A 25,657-nucleotide genomic window follows, 5' to 3' on the forward strand; every position below is an offset into this window, starting at 1 on the left:
TTTCTATGAATGAATGTACCAGAATGGACTGAAGGTCAATGAATGAACTGTTCTTGTTTATTCAATGTCAAGTAGTCTCATTATGTTATCTTGTAGTTTCCACTATTACTTCTTGGATGAAAGGTTGGATGGAACAGCTGTTGGAACAAACTCTGGACACTTCAGTAACATGATCTGAGCTCAAGTCACAATTGTTTATGTCAGACTTGATACAGTTTTCCAATCAGTTTCCAGAGTTTTGAGTTTGCGATCTCTGGATTTATGATACTACATTGAAACAGACCAGTTTGTTGGGACTTGAACTGATTTTCTAGAAACCTTTACAGCTGTTAGCGCCAGGAGACTTTGACCAATTTTTTTCTGTCTAAATGGAGAAATAAATATTTGTGTATGGTTTTGTTCATATGACCAATGACGACTCGCAGAACAGGTTTTTTTTTTTAGGATGAAAATATAAAACTCACATGTTCTCTTTATTTGCTTTATATAGATAGATGTACACCACTGGAGATTTGGATAAAAGCACACATAAAAAGCTCATGTATGTAGAATCTCAACACATGTCTGGAGATGAAAAACAAACAAAACAAAAAACAAAAAAAACGGAAAAACATGTTGGATTTCAAATAGATAAAAAACTATCCAAAGTCTATACGGTTTCTAAATGTAAATACTCACATGTGTTGAAGTCTGTGCCACATACCAACTGTCTGCAGTTGCTAATAACCTCTGTATTCTGTACACGGGGTGCTTTGTATAAAATATGAAATCTACCATTTAATAATAGATAAAACATAAAATAAAAGTACATTATATGTACAATATTAGATGAAGCCATTTAGTATAAATACTAAAGGACACTTCATTCTCCTCAAAGAAAAAGAAAACAAAGCTTATGTATATGAAGAGAGCTCCAAAGAAGCCAATATTAAAGCCATTTCAAGAAGAACAACAGTCACCAGTGGGACAACCCAGACAACCAATCAGAGGATGCAGATTACAGAAGGGATGGCATCACTTTGCTGTAATACGCAGGGTGGAAGGGGATGAGGTCTGTGTAAAAGCCTTTGGTGAATGTTGTTCTCCGAGATAACATGGAGAGAACGTAACGACGCGACCGCAGTATTATTTACAATTTGCACATTCAGTTGAAACACTGACAAGGAGGTCCTGCAGGCAAAGGAAGAGTAAAAACCACGACAAAAAGAACTTGCAAGCATCCAGAAGCAGATCACACAGATGTCCAAATAACAAGCCCTACAGGGAAGTAGGTTTTTACTTGGGGTGTGTGTGTGTTTGGGGGTGTTACAGCCAGTGTGCAGATCTGGGCAGAAGGGGTGAAACTATGGTGGTACAAATCTTAAGCGGAATGGGACAGTGGGGGCACAGCATGGAAAAGTCACGATGGGAGGTGATTTCCTCTCATAGACAGGCACCCGGGGAGGCGACCCCACAAACCAAGACAGACAGCATCACGGATTTCAATTCTTTACTAGTTTGTTTGTTTTTGTTTTTTTTTTTCAGTTGTGTTTCTATTTTCTTTCAAGTTTTATCAGGAAGTGCTTTGTTGCTGAAGTGGTTTGGGGCGACCACTCTGCTTCTCCTCTCTAGCTTCTGACTACAAAAATCACACTTTGTAGCTTCATCAAGGCATGTGCTGGAGTCCGAGCGGCCGAAAGCGTGCCAAGCACAGACTTGAACGCATCTGTTTTTGGAAAACCAATGTTACATTTATTTTTATTCTTTTTCTGTATTTTTTCATGGATCTGGCATCTTAGCTCATGCTGCTACTCAATTCTCGGTTGAGCAAATATCCCCTTAGACTATAAAAGGCACTGTGAAAAGAAAGGCTTATGTTTGACCTCTTCAAACCAAACATACCTCATCTACGAAGCGGTCTAATCTCGAACGAGTGTTTTATAAATAAAAGGATCTTGCTTGAGAAGAGTAGAGAAAGCAATCACTATCAGCATGGTCTCTGCCCCCGTCTGACTTCTCTCAACACACAGAAACATTGTGTAAATCCCAGATGAGCGACTACATCTCTGACCTCTCGTGAGCCTCACATGAATGACAGTGACTTGTACTGAATGCTAATGACCATGTTAAAACATTGTCCTACGGCGGCTGGACGCCAACGGGCACCCAAAAATAAACCCCACAATCCCCTCTCATGTAACTGGCGCGGTAAGCCGGGCTCTGGCTGGACTCATCCCAAGGACCAATCAAATGGATCTCAACATATAACAACCTATCTGACCGTTGCTTGAGCTGCCAACACAAACTGCGACCCATCTTAACTTACTGCCTATACATTTAAAAGGATCGCTTTTAACAAAGGAACTAAATTAACGAGCATAGTTGGCACTAAACTAGGCTTCTACATAGGGACAAAGATCTGAACCCGGACCTCTGTCAGACCAGCATTTTGACCAAAGAACTGTGTCATAACCCTTTTAATCCTGACACATTCTACTGGGAGTCCCTGATGACCCTGTCCTGATTACCAGAATGATCAAGGAATCGTCGCAGCTAATGGAAAATGTATTGAGAAAAAAATAGCAACCTCCTAACAGCACGTTTATTCAGACAGAAGTGTGTTTGACTCTGAGAGGAGCTCCTAATATACTATGTAGGAAAAAATAGAAACAGCTGTCTTGTTTAAACATTATGAGAAAATAGCTAATATTAAATATATAGAAACAACTGACATTTAACATCAACTGATGTTTTTCTCTTGTCCTTTTTTTGTTTTTTAGAAATGAAACTGAAGACGTCCTCTGTGGAGGTTACAGTTGGGGGCTCATATTATTTGTACAAGCACCTGACATCTATAAAGAAGAGGCAAGAGGAGAAGACAGCTCACACACACAGAACACCTGAGAGAAATGACCAGAAGGGGGCAGCACAGCACCCCCCAAAAAAAGTTAGGAGGACAGGAAAAGAGAAAAAACGAGGGAGGAAAAAGAGATAACGACACTACGGTATCTTGGGTGAAGTTCAGGGCACGGTGCATGTTGTGGTCATGCAGGACCGTCCAGCACTACAGACACCTCTGCTGGACAGCAACCAGGTGGGTTAAAGAGTGTGTGTGTGTGTGTGGGGGGTGGGGGGGGTGCAGGTCTGTAGGGACAGAGCACCGCTTGTCCCAGAAAGCCGAACCAGGCTTAGATGTGCGGCTTTAGACATTTTCCGTGTCAGGTGGAGATGGGACTGTTCAGGTCTGTGTTGTGCTGGGCTAGACTGAGACACCAGAGTTCTGTTGTTGTGCTGGCCTCTGTGGGCCTGTGGTTCCTCTGTGGTGGATGCTGCTGCTGTTGCTGCTGGTTTACGGTGGATCTGGTGTGGTCTCTTAGTGGCCGTCGTGCGTTGTCAACATGTCCTCGGCTCTCCGGTGCAACTCCAAGGCCGTGACAGTGCAGATGTCCTTTGGGAGCTCTGATTTCCTCCGCATCAACGGGCGCTCTCTACGCTGATCTCTTTGGATCTGGGAACGTGGAGACAGTGGGACAGAAAGGGATCAGTAACATTCAGCACTAACACACACCTCAGCCATACCTCACATGTGCCTTCTGAAGCACGCTACTCTCACGCTTTCTACAAGCACAGAACAGAAACGTGTCTTCAGTAACATTCGGTCTGATCCAGATGTCTCACTATGGCTGCACATCCAAAGCACAGTTGACTATGAGGAGTAAATAATTGCATGGTATGATGGGGTAACTGTGCCAATTCACTCAGTTTGTCCTCTGTTCCACTTGGAAGTTGGAAGACAGCTGGGAAGATACTTTGGGAACCATGTGACCCATGTCTGCTTTGAATGATCATCTGGACAGAAGAAATAATTTATGGGAGAGACTGTTTTTCTTTCTAGCTTGTAACATTGCCTGAAATGGCCTCAAATGTTCGAGCTGTGGCTGCTTACAAAGTTCATTTATGTCAACTCACATGGACATAGTTTCAGCTACATGCTTTCAAGCCTCATGGGTTCCACTCACATATAAACTTATGAAAGCCTCACAACAGTTCTAATAAAGCAAAGTTCAACCTAAGAACATCATCAAATATCTGCAAGTGACAACTTCAGTCAGAGCCACCAATGCAAACGTGTAAGGTGAGAAAGACAATTGTCTCATTTGTTTGATTAATGCCTGAGTGATACAACACAATGCATGTGAGGCACCTCAGACTGCTTTTTATATTAGCTAGACATTAAACTCAAAAGCATGACACAGCTTCTAATCTTCATTGTGAAAGGCATAAATCATAACTAACAAAATCAACATCATCTTTTCAGTCAGTCAATTAAATCACAGCTTTAGTTGGTTTAGACAAAGAAATCACATTGAACACGGAGTCTAGTGTCCTTGGCATCAGCCACAAAGCTCTCCCAGAGCACCTGCCTTACACAAAAGCACACCAACATCTACTGCTACACTGCACAATATACGCATACACTCCTGACCTGTGTGGCTTCCTCCTCCATTGTTTTCTTTAGCATGTTGACATCATCAAGCAGCGGCCCATCTGTCTCCATGTCCATTGGACAGTCTGAGCCCACCGAGTCAATGTACATCAGAAACTGTCCAGGGAGAAGTGGAGGGGGCGGTTAAGAAGGCAACACACTGCTTATTTAATCATGCTTTTGACTTTAAATCTTTGATCAACTTGGACATTTTCTGTAGGGCCACCATGTATATATATGAAGTCTCTACCAGCTTCTTTAACTGAGTTTTTTTGGCTAGCTTGGGTCACACTGCAAACTCCAGAGGCTACAGCAACATAAAACTGTCGAACAGGATATTGGTTACTGAGGCGTCGGTCAGTCAGTGAGATGTCTGCAGTGTTAATGTACTGCTAGGTTTAAATCTCTTTGCTCACCTGTGGGTTTGATTTTGCGAGATTCTCAATCTTCAGCCACGCTTCTTCTCTCTCTTTCCATTTGGCTTTCTCTCTGAGGCACCCAACAAAACAGGCAAAACCATTAGAGACTGCATCAAAAGGAAATATTTGCTGACGTCACGCATCTGTTATGTTAAAAGCATGTCAGGAGTTTATGGTTCAGTTTACTTTTCTGGCTTGGTCGCCTGCTTAGTCAGTTTTTCCACTTCTAATGATGTTTGTATGATGTTATCGTTGACGTTTGTGACCATGTAATAAGACCAAGAGAGCCGTGGCTACACTGGAAAATCGGATGTGATGTCTTACTTGCTTTTCTCTGCCCTGAACTGTTGGGTGCAGTCATCAAACAGCTTCTGGTTCATCTCCATGAAGAGTTTCAGAGCGTTGTAGATCAACCCGTGGATCGTTCTGCAGAATGACACGGATTGCAACGGGTCGCTTGATTTACGCACTTGGTAGAGAAACACAGAGATAGACGCGAGGGAAAGTCTGCGTGGTGACTCACTTGTTCCAGTGGGTCTTGGAGTTGCGGTAGAGGGATGGGAACATGATGGGCAGGATCTTGGCGGCGTTGTCACTGATCAGACTCATGATGTACTCATTGTTCCAGTAGTACAGAGCTCGTTCTGCCACCTAACGACACATGAGTTTATAGCAGAGTTAAACAAGTAGACAACTTTTGATGAAAAAAAAAAGAGAAACATACTAAATCGCATTATGTGTGTGGTGGGATGACTGTCAGACCTGAAAGTGTGGGCTGGACACACATTTGGCCAATTGTCTGAAAAGGGGCTCCATGACTTTGACAAACTCTGAAGGCTCGATGACGTCCAGGATCTCCTCCAGTTCGTTGAGGAACATCACCTCTTTTGGACTGTGGGTCTTTGGCCAGTACTTTAACAAAGCCATCACCGTCTGCACACAAAGAACAACAGGCTTATCACAGAAGAAGAAGACTGTATGGACATCCTGATCTGTCCAACTAATAACCTGTTGATGAAGTTCGACAGGCACATAATTAGAGAGATAAAATAATTCCAATGCATTTTGTCAAACAGCTGAAGCCAATACTGAGTCAAGTCCAGTCCTAGTAACCAGATATACTGTACATGAGTACCTGACAAGACACATTGCAAGTGAGCATGCTAAGGAAATATAAAATGATAGACTTTGGCAATACATCCAGGCAGACTAATCTTGAGCAGACAGGACAACACAACGTTAATAAATCATCTTACCGGTTCTGTGAGGGTACTATCCTTCTCTAAGAACTGTACCACACAGTAGGCCAGCTGAGGGTAAATAAAACACACCATCATGTCACCACCTCAAACAATACTGCAGTACTGTAAACACTACTAAGACTTCAGACTGACAGAGTGTTTACCTGTGGGTGATATACACTAAGAGACTTGACTTTGTGTAATGGCAGAAGAACTTTCAGCAGGAATATCTTGTGCTCTTCTTTCAATGGTAATGCAAATCCATTGATTATGCTGTAAATATAAAGGTGGTCAGAAAAAGGAGTGCTGGAATTGTATTTAGGATTGTAATGGGCTCTAGAAACAACAATAAGACAATAAGACAATCAATCCACATGTGCCTATTCAATCATCTTATTCCTGAAAACCATTACAGGGAATGAACCAAAAACAAACTATACGTTGAACCACAAACACCAGAAATGGTCTTATGGGTGCACCTCTCAAAAATATCTTACCTGCCTAATATTTCCAGTAATTCTGCTATTCCATTATGATGTTCAGTTTCATAAATGAACCTGAAAAACAGCAGCACGGCAATACATTACGGTGGCACATTTAACAAAACACACTCCATTAGTCACAGGTGTCACTAATGTGCTTAACTCAACGACTCACTCACCTATAAAATATGTTATTAATCTGTTTCCTAATGTACGCTCGCAGGCCCAGGAACTTGCCATAGATGCGATGAAGAGTTGTCTTTAAAAAATCTCTTTCCCTGGGGTCTTCACTGTCGAACAGTTCTAAGAGCTGTGCACAAAAAAAGGTTACTGAGACACTGAGTGCCAAAGACCTATGAACAAGAAATGCACTCGCCATGAAAAGACATCATTATGTACTCACCTGCATTACAAACTTCTGGTCAATATACTTTTTGGCTATGTTTGGTTGAAAGTCAGGTGACTCTAAGAACCGTAGGAAGAATTCATAGACGAGCTGAGGAAAGAAGGGCCCAGGTTAAAAGACTTGAAAGCACCAGCTGAAATGATTTACAGAGAATAAGCAGGACCTCATCTGAGTGTGTGTATTTGTGTGTGTGCTGTGTACCTGTAGATGTGGCCAAGCTGCCTCTAGTGTGGGTTCATCCTCCTCTGGGTCGAACTCAGCACCTGTGGGGTTGGATGATGGCGGCAACGTCCTAAACATATTCACAGCAAACTGGGGAGAAAAAAAAAAACAGACAAAATTAAGTCAGCTCAACAATCCACTGAAAATTCAATAATACAATACATGGCCAATTAAGATGAAATCACTCGATTTCAAAGAAATTAGAAGAATTAGGCCATCTAAATGCACCAGCTGTACTTTGATATAATATAAATTGATATATAGTATCTTTCAGTGCAGCATCATTGACATACAATCACTTTTTCTACTGCATTTGGTCTTAAGTTTAGCCAGGGTGGAAAATGACAGTTACTACTGCCAAACCTATAGTGCTACTATAGTAAACATTAGCTCTGGCTAACGTTCCTCTACTCTACCTGCCACTTTGACAACTGCTGATTGAACATTTGCTTCTAAAACACATCTGACAGCTGACATAATGAACCTGATTGGAGGATTCAGACATCCATTAGCCACAGTGTTGGACGAGCAAACAAGGCTGTTTACCATCAGTAACTTATCCCACAATATCACAACAAATGATGAATAACTTGTCAGGAGAGTTGACTGCAAAGTACTAGAGAGAACCACAATTTTTGCAACAGATTGCAAATATGAACTAAAACAGTGAGATATGTTGGTTGAACTGCAGAATACAGTACAAATGCAGGTTAAAACAAACACTTGTAGCCTCTGTAAACTGGTTTAGCTTCAGGTTCTATTTAGCTTTTGCGAAACAACTTCGCTGAACTCAACCCAAAATTATTCCCAGTACTCTGCTTCTTGCCCAAAACTGTTCCAAGAGACAACTCAACACAAATGTTTGTCAAATGAAGTTTCCATTATGTTAATCCACCTTCATAATCTATTTGCAAAATGTTGTATTTTCTTTATGAAAAGAATGAATCGAAATGTGCATTGATTTTTGAATATTCCCACTTGTGTTTGTCTGAGATAGCACCATGTTTCACTACCAATACCATCCCCCAAACTGGGAAGCATCCCTCTATTTTCCCTCTTAGTCTATTCTCACTTTCCAGACAGCACACTTACGACAGTCCCTCCAGAGTGCAGTCGACCAAAGGTCAAAACACACTCACTCGCCATGTTTATATTCTTAGCAGAAACCATTTCTTACTTCCCCCCCAGAGAAAGGGACTAATGGAACAACCACTGACATGTCATCCAAAGGTCTGCCAAAATATTGTTCTAAAACCTGAACAGTGTGGCATCAAACATGCCCTGAAAGAACAAGGGCTTATGGGGGGAAATAAAATGTACAACCTTAACATACGAATGCACTCTTTATGGCTATAAATGAGTTTGTCGTGTCAATCTCCCTACTTTGATGATGAAAGCCAACAGTGGGCTTCAAAGAGTCTTTGTCTTTAAGGGGGCAGGGGAAGGGGGCTGCAGGTAATAAGAGTATATTTTCATGCTGATTTGGCAGCTCTGTTGCATTTTCTGCTGCACGGATCAAATAAAGCCACGACAAGGAGGATGGGGGTAAATTTGCACCTTGATCACCTGCAGTTTACCATGTGGCATTGAGGCAGGGCTTTGATTAACATCAAAGGCTTTTTAATTTGGTTTGGGAAAGCAAACCTGGCACCATGAACACATCCATGCCACAACCTCAGAGGAACACATCTCTAATAAATATACAGTAGGAGCTCAATGACTGTCACACTTTTTACAGCCCAACTGAGTGAACAGCCTCAGACCTGCAGAGGTAGCAGCTACAGACCATTTAGATTCGAGTTAAGTTTCTTGGCCATCTTCAGACAGGTACATGGATCACCAATGATTTTAAAGTTAACTGTTAAGTTTCAAGGCGAGGGTTCAAACAGAGGTCGGTGATGCTCATGTGAGTTTCCTATGACGCTGTGAGGAGCCTAAAAATAAAGACTAAATGCAAGCAGCAAGTAATGCTGGCAGTAGAAACCGCAGTACATTCTCTTCCCATGGTGCAGAAATTAAGCCCACATGAAAAAGAAAGGTCTAGCTTCGTAACAAACAGCAGATCCGCATACAGAGGTTAATGGAACATAAAACCAAGAGCTACATTCTACTGAGTCAAATGTCTCTTCCTGGTGACACGCATTTAGCGACACACAGCAGAGCCTTATTCACAACAATGTTTCACAGAGCTTCACAGACAATACAAGAAAACCTTTCTCATCTCAGTGAGGCAACTCAGGAACATGTAGCTGAGGAATCAATCTAAGTGAACATTTTTAAACTTAACGACCGACTGTGCTGCCACACTTATTTGAACCAGACACACATAAGAAAGCCATCATTTGTTTTATGGAGTTAAATGATTTGGGCTTATTATACAAAACAGGCTTAAACTAGGTAGGATAAATCTGTGTTATCCATCATAGGTGATTATGGCTGCCAATTTACCAGTTTAAATTAGGAGAGGCCTTCATTTGTGGAAAACAGGGATGGTGGAATTAATGTTCTTAACAAATAACAGGAACGTCACATAAAACTAGGTTTTATGCTCATCATAAAACTATATCATACTATTTGAGACACAATGATACAATATAAAACCCACAAAAATAGTATTCCTTGCAGGCCCAAAGAGATGCGTGGGAGTGGAGAAAAAGACCTTTCACTTTTCACTCTGCTTAAATCCAAGTCTGCAGTTCAATGTGCGAATATACTGACCATGTGAACCACCTCTGGGTAGATGGGTTCTGTGATGACGTTCCTGTTGTGGGTGATGTACTCCACCATCTCGCTTAGTGCCGCCCGTTTCACCTCCTTCCATTTCAGATCACTCAGTGGGTCTGACACAAAATCAAAGAGGACGCAGCACTGCCGCAACTTCTGGATGAACAGCTTCTCCTGCTCTGCAGGGGGAACATCTACAAGACAGAAAAGGAAGGAGGGTTGGAATCAACAGGTCTGCCATCGTGTGTAAAGATATCTCTACTTCACGGAAAACAGAAACAAATTCTCTTTACAAGACAGGATATGAATCCTAACTAGACATTCAAGATAATAACACTTTATCTGAGAAACTGTCCCTCACACTGTTGGAGACTGACCAACATTTTACCATCACATAGTTTGACAAGCAAACACTGTTTCATCAACCACTGTTTTACCACACGACCATCACCATGGACCATGTCATGGCTGGTCATTCAGGTTCTTTACATCTGTTGAGTTCATGTGGTGACATGTAGAGACTTAATTTAAAGGCTTCATAATCAATAATTTATCCTTTTAAAGACAGTGTCACCACTACATCAATGATGCAAAGCCTCTAGATCTGCCCCAGGAAAATTGAGCAACACCTGTCTGTGTAAAATCATTAACTTGCAATTTAAAAGTCATTACACGTTTTTGTACTCACGGCACACTGAGGCAGCCAGCATGCATGCATTATCCCCATACAACAGCTGCCTCAAATAAATCAATGATTAACACAAACCATCCAAAACACTCTTATGCAACCTAATACGCAATCCATTCATCAAGCAATCAAATGAGCACTATAATAAAATAAGAGAAACATTAATAATATATAATACCTACTCAAATGTTACACCAAAAAAGGTATGTTCCCCTCCAAATAAGCCAAACGCACAGGAGCTGAATGCAAAATCACCAAGGAGTTCTGTTCTGCACTTTGGAGCTATTACAAGTGTGCTCCAAGAGGACCTGAAGTGCTTTCCCAACTCCAACACCAAAAATGTTTCAGACACATAAGGTGCTTAAGGCCATGTAGTGCTTTCTAAACAAGTAAAAGAACTTTATAACAATGCTGAAATTACAGGTAACCACTGCAAGCATGTGAAAATAGCTATTTTGTGTGCTCTGCATCAACTGACTTTCGGCTGTTTTGGGAAGACCGGATAGGACACCATCACTATTATCAGTTGCGGTAATACATACTCTGTCCTGATGTAGATTCTGCAATGGGACATGCTGCTTTCACTAAGGGAATAACTGTTTTACTTTCACGCTGACAAAATGTGAGTAGCAGCCTCAAAGAAATGACAACAGACAAACAGTTTCTCGTGCAAATCATTTCACCTCAGTTGGTCTGATTCCCAAGCTACAAAAAGTACCCTGCAACTAAAATGCAATGAAGCTCGTTCATTTTCATCCAACGTGGGTTTCAGTGACTAAAACCTAAATGTTACGTTATAAAAACTACCTATGGGGCAGCACCAATTTGTCTGCCACAGCATGTGATTCATGAGTTAGTCTTGTCTCCCCATTAACAATCTGCATGTGTACTGAATGTCACCATGGTAACCACAGGCAAAGATGGGACTTTGGACCAGGGGGTGACCGACACTAATCAAAGAGGCATGCAGGTTGTTGCTGCTGTAGTTATACTGGATTCATATGCTGCTGCGCACATCAGCTGCGGCCAAGAGATGTGTCAGCCAAACTGACCTCGAACACGGATAACACCAACTGGGAATCAAGAGAAAAACTAACACCAATCAGTCAACACTTCTTACAGCACTTAAAAGAAGGTAGAAATGCAGAGGTGGTACTGTTACGAAACCATTCTGTGTCATTATGTTCAGATAAACTGAGCCAAAAAAAAAAAAAAGATTTAAATATACTGGGAATTTGGTTATGCAAGGTATGCAAAAGGTAGAGCATAAAGCACAGCTTCATCACTGTGACAACAAATTCCCAAAGGACACTCCAAGATGTTCCTACAAACCACAGAAGTACACAGAACTTAATATTAAAAAGGTAATTAAGCAATTGGCCTTATTAGTCAACCTCAAACAAATAAAATCAGGTTGATTACATCAGAAACAGTCCCAACATGTATGTATGGCAGATTAATATAGTAATATTCAGCTCTTACAGATTCTTACTGTATTGACTCATCAGCCTGTGGATGCCTTAAATCAAATCACTGTAACGTCACATACAGAAAAGCACCAACATCAGATAGTGACAGCTAGTGTCAGACTGAAGAAAACATTTTGCACTTTAAACTTATCAAAAGAAGTAGCACAATAAGGTGAAACTCAGGAGTCTAGAGATGTGGTGTATTTGAGTAATTTGGCTTTTCTGTTGCAAACATTGCTGCATGTTAACTGAAAGCGTGCGCATGTAACCACAACACCAGAATGTGCCCTCATGTTTACCACAAACTCTGACAACACAGCAGCAAAAAATAAAAAACCTTCATAGCAACTCTACTTACAAAGCAAGTGCCAGTTTCGTATAGATACTTTCTAACAACAGAATACAGACACATAACTGACACATAAATAAATCTCTACAAAAAAGTCAAATACACTCATACTACTTGCACATGAATACACACTCCCCTGAACAGAAGACGGCCTTAGTCTTACTGACATCTTTCATATTGTCATTTTTCACCCATCATTTTTGTATAACCTCCCTTTCAGCAAACAACTGTATCTTAAAATTGTTCACTAGACACTGAGACCACCAACAGATATATTTCAAATCCTGCAGAGGACATGCAGACCTATTTAGCAGCTGGAAGCAGCTGATAACAGTTTCTGTAATTATTGATTTGCAGTATTTTCTGGACTGCCCTCACTTAAATATTGCCTCCACAGCAAGTGGGGGGCACTGGTACAAATATCAGAGTTGATACCGAAAAATGTAATTACTCCACACTGAAATAAGTAACTTCTAAGAGATCCAGTACTGTTGGTTGTGCACACTCCCACACAGGCTAGAAACTGAACCTGGGACTGACAGCAACAACAGACGGACTTTCCCTCCACCTCCATGTTTCTGAGTCACAGCTGGTATCCAACAAACACAAAATGCAGCTGCCTGTGTGCTACCTGTAAAAGCCATATTTTCTGTTCTGTATCCCATTTAATGTTATCTTGAACCAAAAATATTTCTGCAAATAGAGCACTTAAAATAAACTAAACTTAAAAATATATTTTAAACTTGGGTTTCCTGAGGTAGACAAGGCAGCATATGACTTGTCTTTCCAGTGCATATCAGCCTTTAGGGCTTGTTTGTACTGTACGGTACTTTGGAAGGAGACAAGCCAACTGAATACAGAACATTTCTTAGTCTATATTCAGACAGTGTAAAATTATGACAAGTCTGCAAGCAGCTTTGCAGTAACATCATATTTCATTCCATCTATCCAAACTACCAGCCACAAACAGGATCTAATCGACCGCATCAAAGGTCAAACAGCTGGCAATTTGCTTCACCCCTGAGCTTTGGCTACCACATCCGTGGAGAACCCTAATGGGGATCTGTTTTTGTTTCAACACTGTGTTTATGTAAGACACAGCTGAGTATATTCTTTGTTCTGTCTTCCTTTCCAATAAGCTGCAATTTTAAACTGTGAAGCTGCTGCCACTGAGCAATGCAGCTTTCCTGGGGAAAACTTGCAGCCACCTTCTGTGTCAATTACTGTTCTATTTCCCTGCTCCCTCTCTGGCAGATACAATACCTACACAAGAAGTATTCAGTCCTTTTATGGCACTGAGCAGGAAAAGATATGGCATTAACATCTAAGTGCAAATAAATCAACAAGGACAAAAATAATTGGCCTTTTAAATGCAGAACCCCAAAATAAGCACCTTGTTTTTGAGAAGTCTTTACGTTTATTAGGTTAAAATGAGATCATCTGTTCACTATCAAATTGTAACAACTGATTTTAGGCTGAATTCACCCGTACCTGAAAGGTCTTTGCCTGTTAAGAATGAGCTGAAACATGGGTCTACCCATAAGCACCTCATCTCATCACCCCCTGACTGCCAAGAGGTCTACCAGCTACAGTTACACAACAGCACTAGGGTTTCTGAACAGGCCTAAAATATTAAGAGACATGCTGTGCAGGTGCAGACTTCACACACAGGCCTCTCTGCATGGATGAGCAAATAACCTTTACTCATCTAAAGACTCCAGTGTGCACATAGGAAGCCAGTCATGGACACAAATTGCTTCCAAGTTCAGATCTCAAATCCTGTAGTATCAGGTGGTGAATGTACAGTATAATGAACTGATTAATAAACTGGCACCAGGTGGCTATGTCCTGTCATGTGGGTACAATTATGTCTATGCTTTAAAAGTCATAAGGCCATTTAAGTGACAATGTGAGACCAACATCTTGCTGATAGCAGCACAGGTGTGCAATAAGAGTTACTACATTCTACAATCAGTTTCTGTTTTACATACTCAGCACTTGCCAAGGGTCCAAGCTTCAGGCTCGTCTGATTAGGATGTAACTCAGAAGCCTCCTGGAGATTCAACAACAAGCAGAGCATTGCAGAGCACGTGTATCAGCTGATACCAGATACCCATCTACAACACAATACAGACGCACACACTGTCAACATGCTTTGACCTCGCTTCCTATGACATCAGCAGTCTTGATGGGGGATGGGAGACTCAAAACTAGCTCTCCTTCTCACTCTCTCCTCGCCCTCCCTCCATGACTCAAGCTAAGCTATGCAATGTCTTGGCAAAACCTTTCCTCGTTGACACACAAACACAGTCCCTCGCTTCCTCTTCCAAAAATACTCCTGCCACCAACACTAAGAGGGTAAATGCTCTCAGTGTCTCGCAGCAACTTTTAGAAAAGTATTCTGACACAAATAATTTCCTCTGCAAAATCCAAAGTAGCAGCTGCAGCTGCTAAATGGCAACAATTCTTGCCCATCTCCCCTTGAAACACACAAACACAGAAAAGCAGAGGAGGCAAATTTCCTATTCTCACCTCTAAAATGCATGAGGGCCACGGGCTGGAAAGGCCCATTGGAGCTCGGTGCATCCAGAACCATCCCACTGGCAGGTCTAGCACATGCCAACATCAGTGAGCTGAGGCAGGAGACGGGGGAGAAGAGGGCAGCCCAGGCTAAGGCGAGGAGCCAGCCTCCATTTTAGCACGAACACTCGGAGCAGAAAATGAAGCTCCCCTGCTGCTGGAGGGAACCAGCTAGTTAGTGATGTCATACCTCACTGCGGCCACCCGGTTGGCTGGCTAAAATCACATGGGCTGGCTGTCAGAATACATAAACAAGAGGGAAGGGATTGGCTGGTGGGCTGAGGGGAAAGGGGTGGGACTGTGACTGTGATTGGAGCAAGAGCAGCTACATCTGTCGAGAGTTTTAAAGCACAAACCTACAGATCTGCCCTTAGTTTAGCCTGTTTTGTTATTTAAATGAAAGAATAAGGCAAGGAAATACTGCAGTGAATCAGAGGATGGGTGAAGTGATACAACTCATTTCTCATTCACAACCTCACACCCAACAACAAACGCAAATACCACAGCCGACATAACAAATGACTACACTGAAGTCAAACACAAAAGGTTCAATAAATTTAACATGATACATGAAACCACAAGCGTTAAGCATGCACACCGTGGGGCAAGCTTTGACATGATTTTTGCAATACACATATAACAGCTACAGGGATACATGAGCTGAGGTTTGTACAAGACGAGAACATCTCACGCTGTTTATCAGATAAAAGCCCTGTTCGTGTGTGTGTTGCCTTTGTGTGCATGTGTGTGAGCTTTTGCATGACAGATGGCTCTCCAGGACCACAGGCTGAGCCAGGTGTATGTGACAGAGAAACAGGAAGTCTCAATGTGAGCAACACAGGATGTGCATATGTAGTGAGCAGCACTCTGTCTGCCTCAGCAGCACGAGGGGCGAAACCCTGCACTGTAAAGCGGTGTGAGAAAAGGGCAAATCTACAGTGACGCACACAGTTCAATGCACTAAAATCATATTCAGACACTAGGCATAAATAAACGATGCCTTCAATGCAGCAAATCAAGTAACAACAAGATAATTATTCTCCCGATCAGAATACAAAAGGTTGAGTCACAGTGCGCATCCACCCACAATCACGACATATACTATCGCCGATCCCCATGTGTACTGTGTGTCATCACGCTGCGAGGATCATGGGCACACACACCCAGACACATATCCACACATATGCCTTTTGCTTCCCCATCTTAAGTGTCATGCAAAGCCATGCAAATGCCATGCAGTGGGTGTTCTTTGCATTCTGGAGTAGGAAAACATATAGTTCAAAAATTTCTAATGCTGGCTGCACTATTACACGTTTTAGGATGGACACTTCATGAAAAAGAGCAAGCGAGACGCTACAAAGGAAAAAGTCATTTCCTGTGCACTTTGCTTACCCCATGAGGATTAGCATTTTATAAGCAGACATGTACCAATGTAGGGCCCAATGAAATCCATGTTTCCCAAATTACTTGTTTTCCATGTGCATTTTTCTGAATTGTTGTCCAATTTAAGCACATTTTGTCATCAGAGTCTTATCATGTGGTGGATTCATGAAATTTCAGCAATTAAAGAAAATCTTACATTTTTAATGAATATTAATTAATTAACAGATCTTCTGCAGGAAAGCCTGCAAAAGCAGGTCGAGCACATCGAGTAAGTGGGTCTGCAACGCTTCTCCTTTACGACGCTTGACCAGATGTAGCTTTTCAGTTTTGCAAACAGAATGTCTGAGTCCATGCATACAGCCGCAAAGTCTTCTGCAAATGTGTGTCTTACATCTGCTGATGTGGTTGCACCCAAACCCAGAGTTTGCTGAAGTAATGAGCTCTAGCACACTGCCTCTCTCCCTCAGGGGACATCTTTGACATGAGATGGAGGGGAAAACCCAGATTTTTATAAATTACATCCTAATTTTGTCAATTTCTGCAATCTTTTGCACTCAACAGCTGATTCAGTTTTGTTTTGTTTTGTTTTTTTTTGCTTCACTGGCCATAAACTGTTAACCAGCTGTCTATGCATGTCAGAAACCTTCATTGTCTTAAACTAGGCTACAGGGTCAAAAAAAAAGTGGAACAATAATGCATAATGCATAATGATCCAGTCACCAAACACAATTTTGCAGTGTGACAGAAGTCTAGTCTGGCTGGTCTTAATATATACAATAGTGGAGTATTTCAGCAGCAGGCTCTAGTCTGAGAGTATAAAGGGCTCTTTCTTGCCATTTTGTTCCCAAGTCATGAGGCAACCTCCCATCAGAAGATCTGTTGTTCTGACCAAGACAACGCTAAACACACCCACTTGTTATAAATACTCTAAAAACGCTCATTCAGCATATACATTCATCAGACATGAGTTTTTTTGCTGTGTCTGCTAGTGGAAAAAGAGAGAACTTGTGAGGCATCATGAGTCTGATCGTGGATGGAATAGAGAATGTGCTTGTGTTATAGCAGTGCTTTCCCTTAATTCATCATTGATGGCAGCAGGGCAGCCTATATACTTGAGCTTCCTGCTGATCTCCAGTGTCATGGTCCTCTGTAATAAGCACTTAAGGCTCAAATCTATATGGAGAAACAGATGAGGCTCTTAACAGTAGCTGAACTTACTTTCCCCTCAAGCAGCTTCAAATGATAGAAACACAGTTCCATCTGTACCTTAGATCAATTCTCAAATGTCATGTTCACACACAGACTGACAATATCAGAAAATAACAGCCCCAACTCTCTGTTGCAATTATACTTGGAGTATTACTTGGGAGACAAAATGCTAAGGGGAAACTGTTGCCACATTACTGTAAGTTGAATATACTCAACAGAAACCACTAGAAACACTGCTGCTAACACTGTGTTATATTACTGAGAAGCATTTGATCATAACGAATGAGTTACATTTTTTGCTGTTGTATTTTAATGCCATGTTTTAGCAGGGAAATCTCTCTCATGAGATGTGGGAGTCTTTTCCTCTACCACCTGCAGGAGTGAGACAGGAAACCCTTCCCTGAATCCTGCCTTGCCCTTTCGCTTCCTGCTTTAAATATCTGCCAGCCATGTGAAAAAAATATATATGCCTCCACACAAGATTCAGTGTCGCTTCAAACTTTTCTACCTTTACAGACACTAAAGCTTTTCTCCTAGCTGATGAAAAGTAAACATGATATTGACTTGTAAGTAAAAGCATACACAAAGAACTTTGTGTAACTATGAAGATGGGATTAGCATTATGTTAAGCAAACATTGTAGTATACTCACTGTTTAAAGTAAACAATATTACACTGTCTGTAGGAACTGATGTAACTTCTGCAGTAACTGATGTAACCTGAAAAACAATCATCAGGTAACATCAGTTCCAAGTTTCTTTTAGTATTCCTTCAAATGAAATCCACCGTAGAAGCAATATTTTCAGCTCTCTCTCTGTGTCTTCCCGGTACACGGATTAAGTAATCATTCTACTCTATTGCACATTAAATAAAAGATATGAAATAAATATTTTGTGTTGCTCTAAAATACAATTTATTCCAAAATTGTCCAGTTCCATTACTTCTGTAACTTGGCCTGTTCAACTTTAACACAGACAATATGCCTTTATCTGCAAAAACACTTATTAGATTAGAATCTGTGGTTTTGTTTGTTTGGCATGGCTAAAGTAGCAGGGGTAAGTTAGATTACATCTTCACGACCGAAACGTTTGTTCCAGTTAATCAACGTAACAGTAAATGACATTTAATGCTCTAACCAGCAGATGGCGACACAACCTATGACACAGATGCTTCATGCAGCATAGCTCCTGCTTTAATAGGGAACACATACAGAGGTAACAACTGTTGTTGTTCTGGGCTTTTTGGCAAGTACGTTTACACTTGAAACAAGACCACAATAAAATAAACAGGCCCCTGCAGAGCATTCATCTTCTGTTTACGAGCTACAGTCAGATAGATCTCCAGCAAACATTTATCCAAAACACAAACGTCTCGATTTGTGTACTTTGGTAGACTCATGTTATGTCTTCAACAGAAAGTATATAATCTACCGCGCTACTAAATACAAATTCTGGGACAGCTAAAATGTACTCTGGAGTAACAACAAGCACACTTGGTTTTGGGGCGAGTTCATGGGAACGGCCTGTTTCTGGTCAGGGTTTTCTGTCTCCTCAACCTTGCGGCTCTGCAGGATGAGCTCTTGGACATGTGTTTCCATTGGGAGGTGGTGAACATGCCTGGAGAGAAAACAGGCCGAGCGAGGAGCATGTTTGGACAGCACTAAGTGATAACATCTACTGGGCCACTGTGGGATAAGGTTTTGCAGAATGCTATAAAAGCTTTCAATGTGCTGTGGGAAAAGAGCAGCTTTTATCAGAAATTAAGATATCACACTACATGTGTAACAGCTAACAAAGATAAAGACACAGGTATATGTTATGGTCGAATCTCCTCCTTTGTGTGTCCATCAATTCAAAATGGTGAACGCGATAACAACAACTGCTGTCACGTTTCGTCTCACTTTGTCCCATTAGCCAAGCCTTACAAAGAGAAAAATAACATTTGTAAATTCTGCCTGAAGAAGAACGCTGCCTTTGTGTTGTTGCAAGGGGATCACTGCAAGTATGGTATTCAGACTTAAAGAGCACAGAAAAAAATAAACAAAGTCACTTTTTTCTAAATAAAAATACATATATATATTATATTAAGACCTTAACTTTAGTGGCTAACAACAAAGTCTGTATTGGGGAAAGTCGGGTCTCTCCAATAAGATCCACTCTTCTCTCTTTAACTGTGGAGCTGCAGCATCTTAAGTTCTCTACCCATCATTTAAAACCATCATTTCCAATTCACAAGCCATACATATAGTAACACTGCTGGACTGTGTACAACATGCATTGTTCAAATTTTCCAAGACTGGTGGCAGAAAAATGCCTTTTACTCACGTGTGCAATTGTTCACCTTATGAAACTATTTATTTAATGTCTATTTAATGTGAGATCACATTAAATAGACGTTGCACCGCCAAGTTATATGATTATTCTAAAGTGATGAGAAAAGGCAGTGGACAACATTGCTGTGTGTATTCATGCATGCATACTCAGAAGCATGCATAGATAATATGCCCAGAGGACTAACGGCCGCATCCACTCCTCACTTTTCCATCTGGTGCTGTCCTGGCACCAAGCTTTGACATTAAAAGCAAACGTCAATATACATCTGCAAACATACACCAATTTCTCTTCTGCAAGAGGAGGAAGAGAGAAGGAATAGAAGTATAGCTACCAGACATTGCCAGTCATTGGCAACATCCTGAAACACAAGGACCATGGAATTAAAGCTTTATCTCTGGATTACCACTAAATATAGACGCTTGGGATAAATCCAGCACAAAGTCCATGCCATGTACGTCCTCTGTTTGTTTCCATGTATTGCATAATGTCATGCTCAGCCTGGTATTAAAATGAGGGTGGTGCAGCAGGGCATGTTCACAGATATTTCAGTTTGGAAAGAGTGTGTAAATAACTGAGTTTGTACCAGTGAGTATGCATATCCATAAGGCATGCGTCAAGATTACATTGCTTTCTTACACTGCCTGCCGAAAGAAAAATTCAGTTCCACGCATAGCTTCTGGGTGATTTTTTGAGTCTTGAATTTGAAACATTTTAAATTGACTCTTTTTGCTCACAAACAACTACAACTCCACAACCAAGCGCAAACTCTTCCAGTCTGGAAACAGCAGGTCTATTAAATGTGCTTTCATGAGTACACTGTATATGTATATGCAACAGCTCCAAATGTAGTGCACTGGGAATTTAGTGAATTAGGTGACAGGATTGAGTTGTTGTACAAGTAAATACCTTTGAAAGCAGGCAGTTTCTGTAGCTCCCTGTTGTTGCTCAAGCTGAAGCGAGAGGAGCTCTGCCTCTTGTCCTTTTTGACAGGTGTCTGGGAACCTGGCTGCTTCCCCTTTAGCAGCTGAGTGGTGGGAGGAACACTATTGCTCGCCTTCCTGTTAGAGCTCTGCTGAAACAAGAGAAAAACCCACATTAGTGACACTGAGGTGGAGCAAGCACATGTGGTGCACAGTGTGAAAGTACCACTTCAGGAATCTGATAAAACTGTGTGAATATAGCCACTAGCTGCTGAGATGTTCAGCTGGCTTACACTAGATGGGACCTTTCTATTCCATACATAATGTCACATTTCCTAAACAAAACAGTGTCTTGTATTATGTAACTGAGGTAATAAATTATACTTTGCACAATGTACAAATACTATATATAACAGTGCATTTATCTGGAACCATTCAAGTTCCTATTGAATAAACAAACCATTTCTGATCGTCTTATCCGCTCATCAAGCCACAAAGCTGTGTTCCTGAAGACCAAAAAAAAAAAGTCCAGAACGGTTTGTCGCGCTGGAAGTAATCCTGTTGTTCAACTGAATGTGGCAAGTTTCTCACAGCTGTTCCCACCTGGCTGCTGCGATCCATTCATCAACACACACCTGCTGGCACAGACCTTACTTCACCAGATGCAGCTGTAGAGCTGTGGCAGTCCGAGTCACGGGGGAATTATTGAATTCATTTAAGACCCAGCTCAAGTCGGCCACAGTCTGCAGCACCACAAGACAGGAGCTTAGGAGCCAGGCCAGGCTGTCTAGGACAGTGAGACATAAAGCTGAGCTGGCCTCTATTATGAATTATATTTCATATGCAAGTAATATATTTTTTGTAAGCTCCTCAAGCCAAAATAGAAAAATTTGTAATCTATGACTTTCTAATTGAATAATGTGAATGTACCTCATCACTGATATGTTTCTTACCAAGACAGAAAATGAAGCCTTTCTATATATTATAAACATTGCCTTCAGTCTCAAACACTTCTGCTTACTAAGTCCAGTGTATGGGACAAGAGGAAGGGCGGGGGGTAACAACAACAGCTTGCAGCCCAGCGATTTCAATCTGTCACAAGGTTGGTGCAGCAGTAGATCTGCTACATGAGTGCTGACACACAACAGCACCACAGACTGCTGCTACTGCTTGCTATTATCCAGCAAGAGGCGGATAGGCGGCTGAAACCACAGTTTGAGAAAAAGAGCGTGTTCAGAAGGTCAAAAGTGGAGGAACATATCTAAAATCTGTTTAACTAACAAAGAGTAGAAAATACATGTTTTGGCAATAGATTTAAGTTACATTTCAATAAAATATACAATGATTTTTCGTAAATGGGCTTCAAAATAAGGAGCAGATAACTTCTTTCAACTGTATAACTGGCAAGTGTGCATTTTTATATAACAACGAACTGGACAGTGTATTACTGCCGCCACTGAAATACAAACAGCCCTAATAATGTGAATAATCAAAGTCTAGTAAAGAGGGGGACAGCCTTTTGCTTTTCAAACTGCATGAACGGCACACCAGCTGTCAAACCAGGCCTGAAATGAGTGCATCAAGAATTTTTTGACTTCCTGTCAAAAAGAAAGGCCTCCAATTCTCTGAAGAATGACGAAAGTTGAAATCTTTCCATAATTGTTCAGTAGTGTTTACATATGGTGATTGCAGAGGTCATGAATGAAGTTTGTCTTAAATCTGCTGTTTGTTGAATTTGTTAACAGATGTGTTTTATCTTGGAATAGAGGGAATAGTTTTGAAACCATACTGTGCACCTGGTCCCACTGAATACCCTCATACTTTTACAAATACAGTACATGACTATGCAGTGCAATAACATGACATAATTATTCACACCAGATGACTATGTTATTACAGGACCAACACAAGGTTTAACAGAACCCCTTCAGCCTTTCTAGATGTGACTCAATCCAGATATAAGCAAAAAAGTCAACAGGTGGCTATTTCGGCTATTTTCACAATACTACTTTCAGTTATATTTGACTGTTCTTATTCAATATCAGCATTTCAACTGCATATTGCAAAATATTATTAAATATATATGGCAGGAGTATTACAAAGAATTTGAAAAGTACATTAATACTGCATGGAGGCTTGTTATTTTTTAAGCATTGTATGACAAGCATATAGTCAAATAGTGGAGGAAATCTACTGGTAGGTGGGTGCCCTAAACTGATGTCATCTACATGTAATTTAGCACCAGGTTATCAACAAACAGTAGCATGAGTCACAAGACGGACATCCACGATGCAGGTAAAACCCAGTCCTGATAATGAACGCTCGACTCACCAACAGAAGCTGTTAACTAGCCCAACAAAGATCTACAGCACCTTGTGTCTACATGACATTGTGATTTAGAGGAGTTCAGTAACAATTTCATTGACGGTACCTTTGCACCACTGGATATTCAATCAAGCACGCATATCCAATGCCTCAACCTGCAACTCAGTTCTCAGCACACAGGTTTACAGCTGCTAAAAGCCATCATGAGTGGGGTGCACTCACCTGACAGTCTGAAACTCTGAACCTGACTCATGTTCAATATCGGTATGTAAGCACAGCTTGACGACTATATCACAAAGGTGGGAAAAGCCGCGATCAGATGGTAAAAAAAACACAATGCTTAATATATGATAAAACTTGGCCACAAGGCAAAATCTCAAGTCCATTTCACGTACCATCACGTACCATCCATTTTACGTACACAGCCCAATATTTTAAATCACAAATTTGCAATAACAGGCTTTACAATCTGTACAGCAAACAACTCCATCTCTGTCCTTTAACAACAGAAGAGGGCATCCACTCAGGGCTCACTGTTTGGGTAAATGGAAAACTATGTATCAAACCATATCAGTTTAGACATTTACAAAGACACCACAGCATAAAAATGTACCATAGTTCATAGTATCAACATCGCACTGACTATTTCAATGAAAATTACACAATTTAAGCTCTATACATAGAGGGGGCTATTGTGGTGTGGAAAGTTCAGACATCACAGCCACTCCTTATACTATTTATAAACTGTGATCCACATGATATATATAACACTGTATCTACAACAATTCTATCAGCTATGAAAAATAATCTAATGCAATATTTTTGCTATATCTCCAAGATTTCCAATCATGCATAGAATAGTTTATTATTTGAGGGCATGATGTTATCCGATCCAGGAATCATTATTCACAATGATCACCGCAAAGGACAGTAATGGACACTGATAATGCAGAGGTTGAGCTTATTGATTCCTTACGTCACTGACAAGGAAGCCCAGTAACAGTAACAATGTCATATCAGTGGCATTTGAAATTGTGTCAGACAAAGTCCTACTGTCTTCCAGGAAGTTTCTAGTAAAGTGTCCTTGGTTATCCGACCTCATGCTCTGAATTCTCTTGTCCTCCACTCTTGCCCACTTTGCCAGACTTTGGGGTCTCCTGAAAGAAAAAGTTTAATCACTTAAGTCAACTGGACATTACCAGATGAGTTACCAAACATTTCGATGAAACCAGCAACCAGTCTATCAATGAATGCCACCATGTAAGAATCCATTGCTAAATATAGCACGCCTGCCCACCCTGTCTCACACTCCAGTTTGAATTCACTGGTAAGGCGGCTGCTGCTGCTGCTGCTGCTGCTGCTGCTAGCTAGCAAACGTTACTTCAGAGTCAATAGCATTCACACAACCCCGACTTTCAACTGTAGAAATTTACCAAGTGCAAGCAAATACACATGAAAACACACACACACACAATGTCTGGCAAAGCACAGACATTCAAAATATACTTACCTGTCTCAATTCTGTGTAATGCTTTGTTTAAGTAAAGCACAGCGTAGCGGTACATGTTGGCAGGATAGCGGCTAGCTAGTGGTTCCTGCTGGTTGGCTAACGTTAATGTGATGGGACACTGAGCTGACAGCTAGCTGTTTAAATATCTACTTACGAGGTCGGTTTATCAACAAATACACTGAATTGCAGCTCATGCAAACTTTGTTTCCCAACGGCCACAATCCCTTTGCAATTCTCAAACTCACCTTATCTTTTTTCGTTTTATTCGGCATCGTACAACCGTAGCCGCCCTTGCTCCCCTCTCGGTTACTCCACAATCAAAACCTCGACAACTCTCAGGGCACCACTTTGTCAGGCGGTTCAGCCTGTCCTCAGCCTGTGATTGGCTGGTGTCTGTCAGCTGATTCCAACGGCTCAGATTGACACGCTGAGCATGGCGAGGCAGAGGGAGCTCCCCGCCGGTGACAGACAGGCCATTACAGCGCAGGCATCATCATGTCCTCATCATGTAAGGCATCTGCGGTCGGTATAAAACCTGCTGATTTGGCTCTATCTCACTCATTTACTCTGAGCTATCTAAGTTATATTGATAAATACACGAATTAGAACTCCAAATTTCAAAAGTTAATGTACAATTAACTTCAGTATGAATACATAATGTCTGTTGTCACTTTTCAGCAAAAGAACAAAGATTCTCTGGTCCAGACTTCTAATGTGTAAATGTTGGAATATAGAACTGCTAACTGCACAAAACAAAGCATTAGAATATGTCAACTTGGGATTTAGGAATCTGTAATAAATAACTGTAATAGTGCTTATTCTCTGGAGGTCTCTTTCCTGTTACTGAAAATCTGTCACATTTTTCTAAAGCATGTTTAGCGAGTTTATAAACTATACTGGAGTCATAGTTTATATAATTTTGCTATTCTTATC

The 25,657-nt window shown here is 41.1% G+C and overlaps 1 protein-coding gene across 10 annotated transcripts; it reads right to left on the reverse strand.

Moving 5' to 3' along the window:
* Window positions 1-1,495: 1,495 nt before the first annotated feature.
* Window positions 1,496-25,077, reverse strand: LOC139347339 (serine/threonine-protein phosphatase 2A 56 kDa regulatory subunit gamma isoform-like). Of its 10 annotated transcripts, none has more exons than XM_070986855.1 (16): window positions 24,970-25,061; window positions 24,312-24,371; window positions 20,876-21,038; window positions 9,954-10,153; window positions 7,215-7,325; window positions 7,011-7,103; window positions 6,787-6,917; window positions 6,623-6,682; window positions 6,290-6,398; window positions 6,141-6,194; window positions 5,647-5,817; window positions 5,408-5,535; window positions 5,209-5,310; window positions 4,882-4,954; window positions 4,466-4,582; window positions 1,496-3,487 (listed from the first exon to the last, which is right to left on the reverse strand). In XM_070986855.1, exons 1-16 carry the CDS (start codon window positions 24,994-24,996, stop codon window positions 3,353-3,355), a joined length of 1,734 nt encoding a protein of 577 aa, XP_070842956.1. In that variant the 5' UTR covers window positions 24,997-25,061; the 3' UTR covers window positions 1,496-3,352. The 10 variants fall into 10 exon arrangements, with proteins under 10 accessions (XP_070842956.1, XP_070842955.1, XP_070842957.1 ...); XM_070986854.1 differs by having other exon boundaries at window positions 20,876-21,041; window positions 24,970-25,054; XM_070986856.1 differs by having other exon boundaries at window positions 24,312-24,368; window positions 24,970-24,990.
* Between the last annotated feature and the right edge of the window lie 580 nt (window positions 25,078-25,657).

This window comes from Chaetodon trifascialis, chromosome 19 (genome assembly GCF_039877785.1).
Source record: "Chaetodon trifascialis isolate fChaTrf1 chromosome 19, fChaTrf1.hap1, whole genome shotgun sequence".
Lineage (NCBI taxonomy): Eukaryota > Metazoa > Chordata > Actinopteri > Chaetodontiformes > Chaetodontidae > Chaetodon > Chaetodon trifascialis.

What these genes read in the sequence shown, in the direction of transcription:
- LOC139347339 (XM_070986854.1), bottom strand. Translation starts at nt 24,996, where the DNA reads ATGCCGAATAAAACGAAAAAAGATAAG. An exon ending in ACCCAGAGGTGGTTCACATG is followed by an intron (nt 7,326 to 9,953) that starts GTCAGTATATTC and finishes TTTTCTCCCCAG; the next exon opens with TTTGCTGTGAATATGTTTAG. An exon ending in TGTCCAGCCCACACTTTCAG is followed by an intron (nt 5,536 to 5,646) that starts GTCTGACAGTCA and finishes ATGTGTCGTTAG; the next exon opens with GTGGCAGAACGAGCTCTGTA.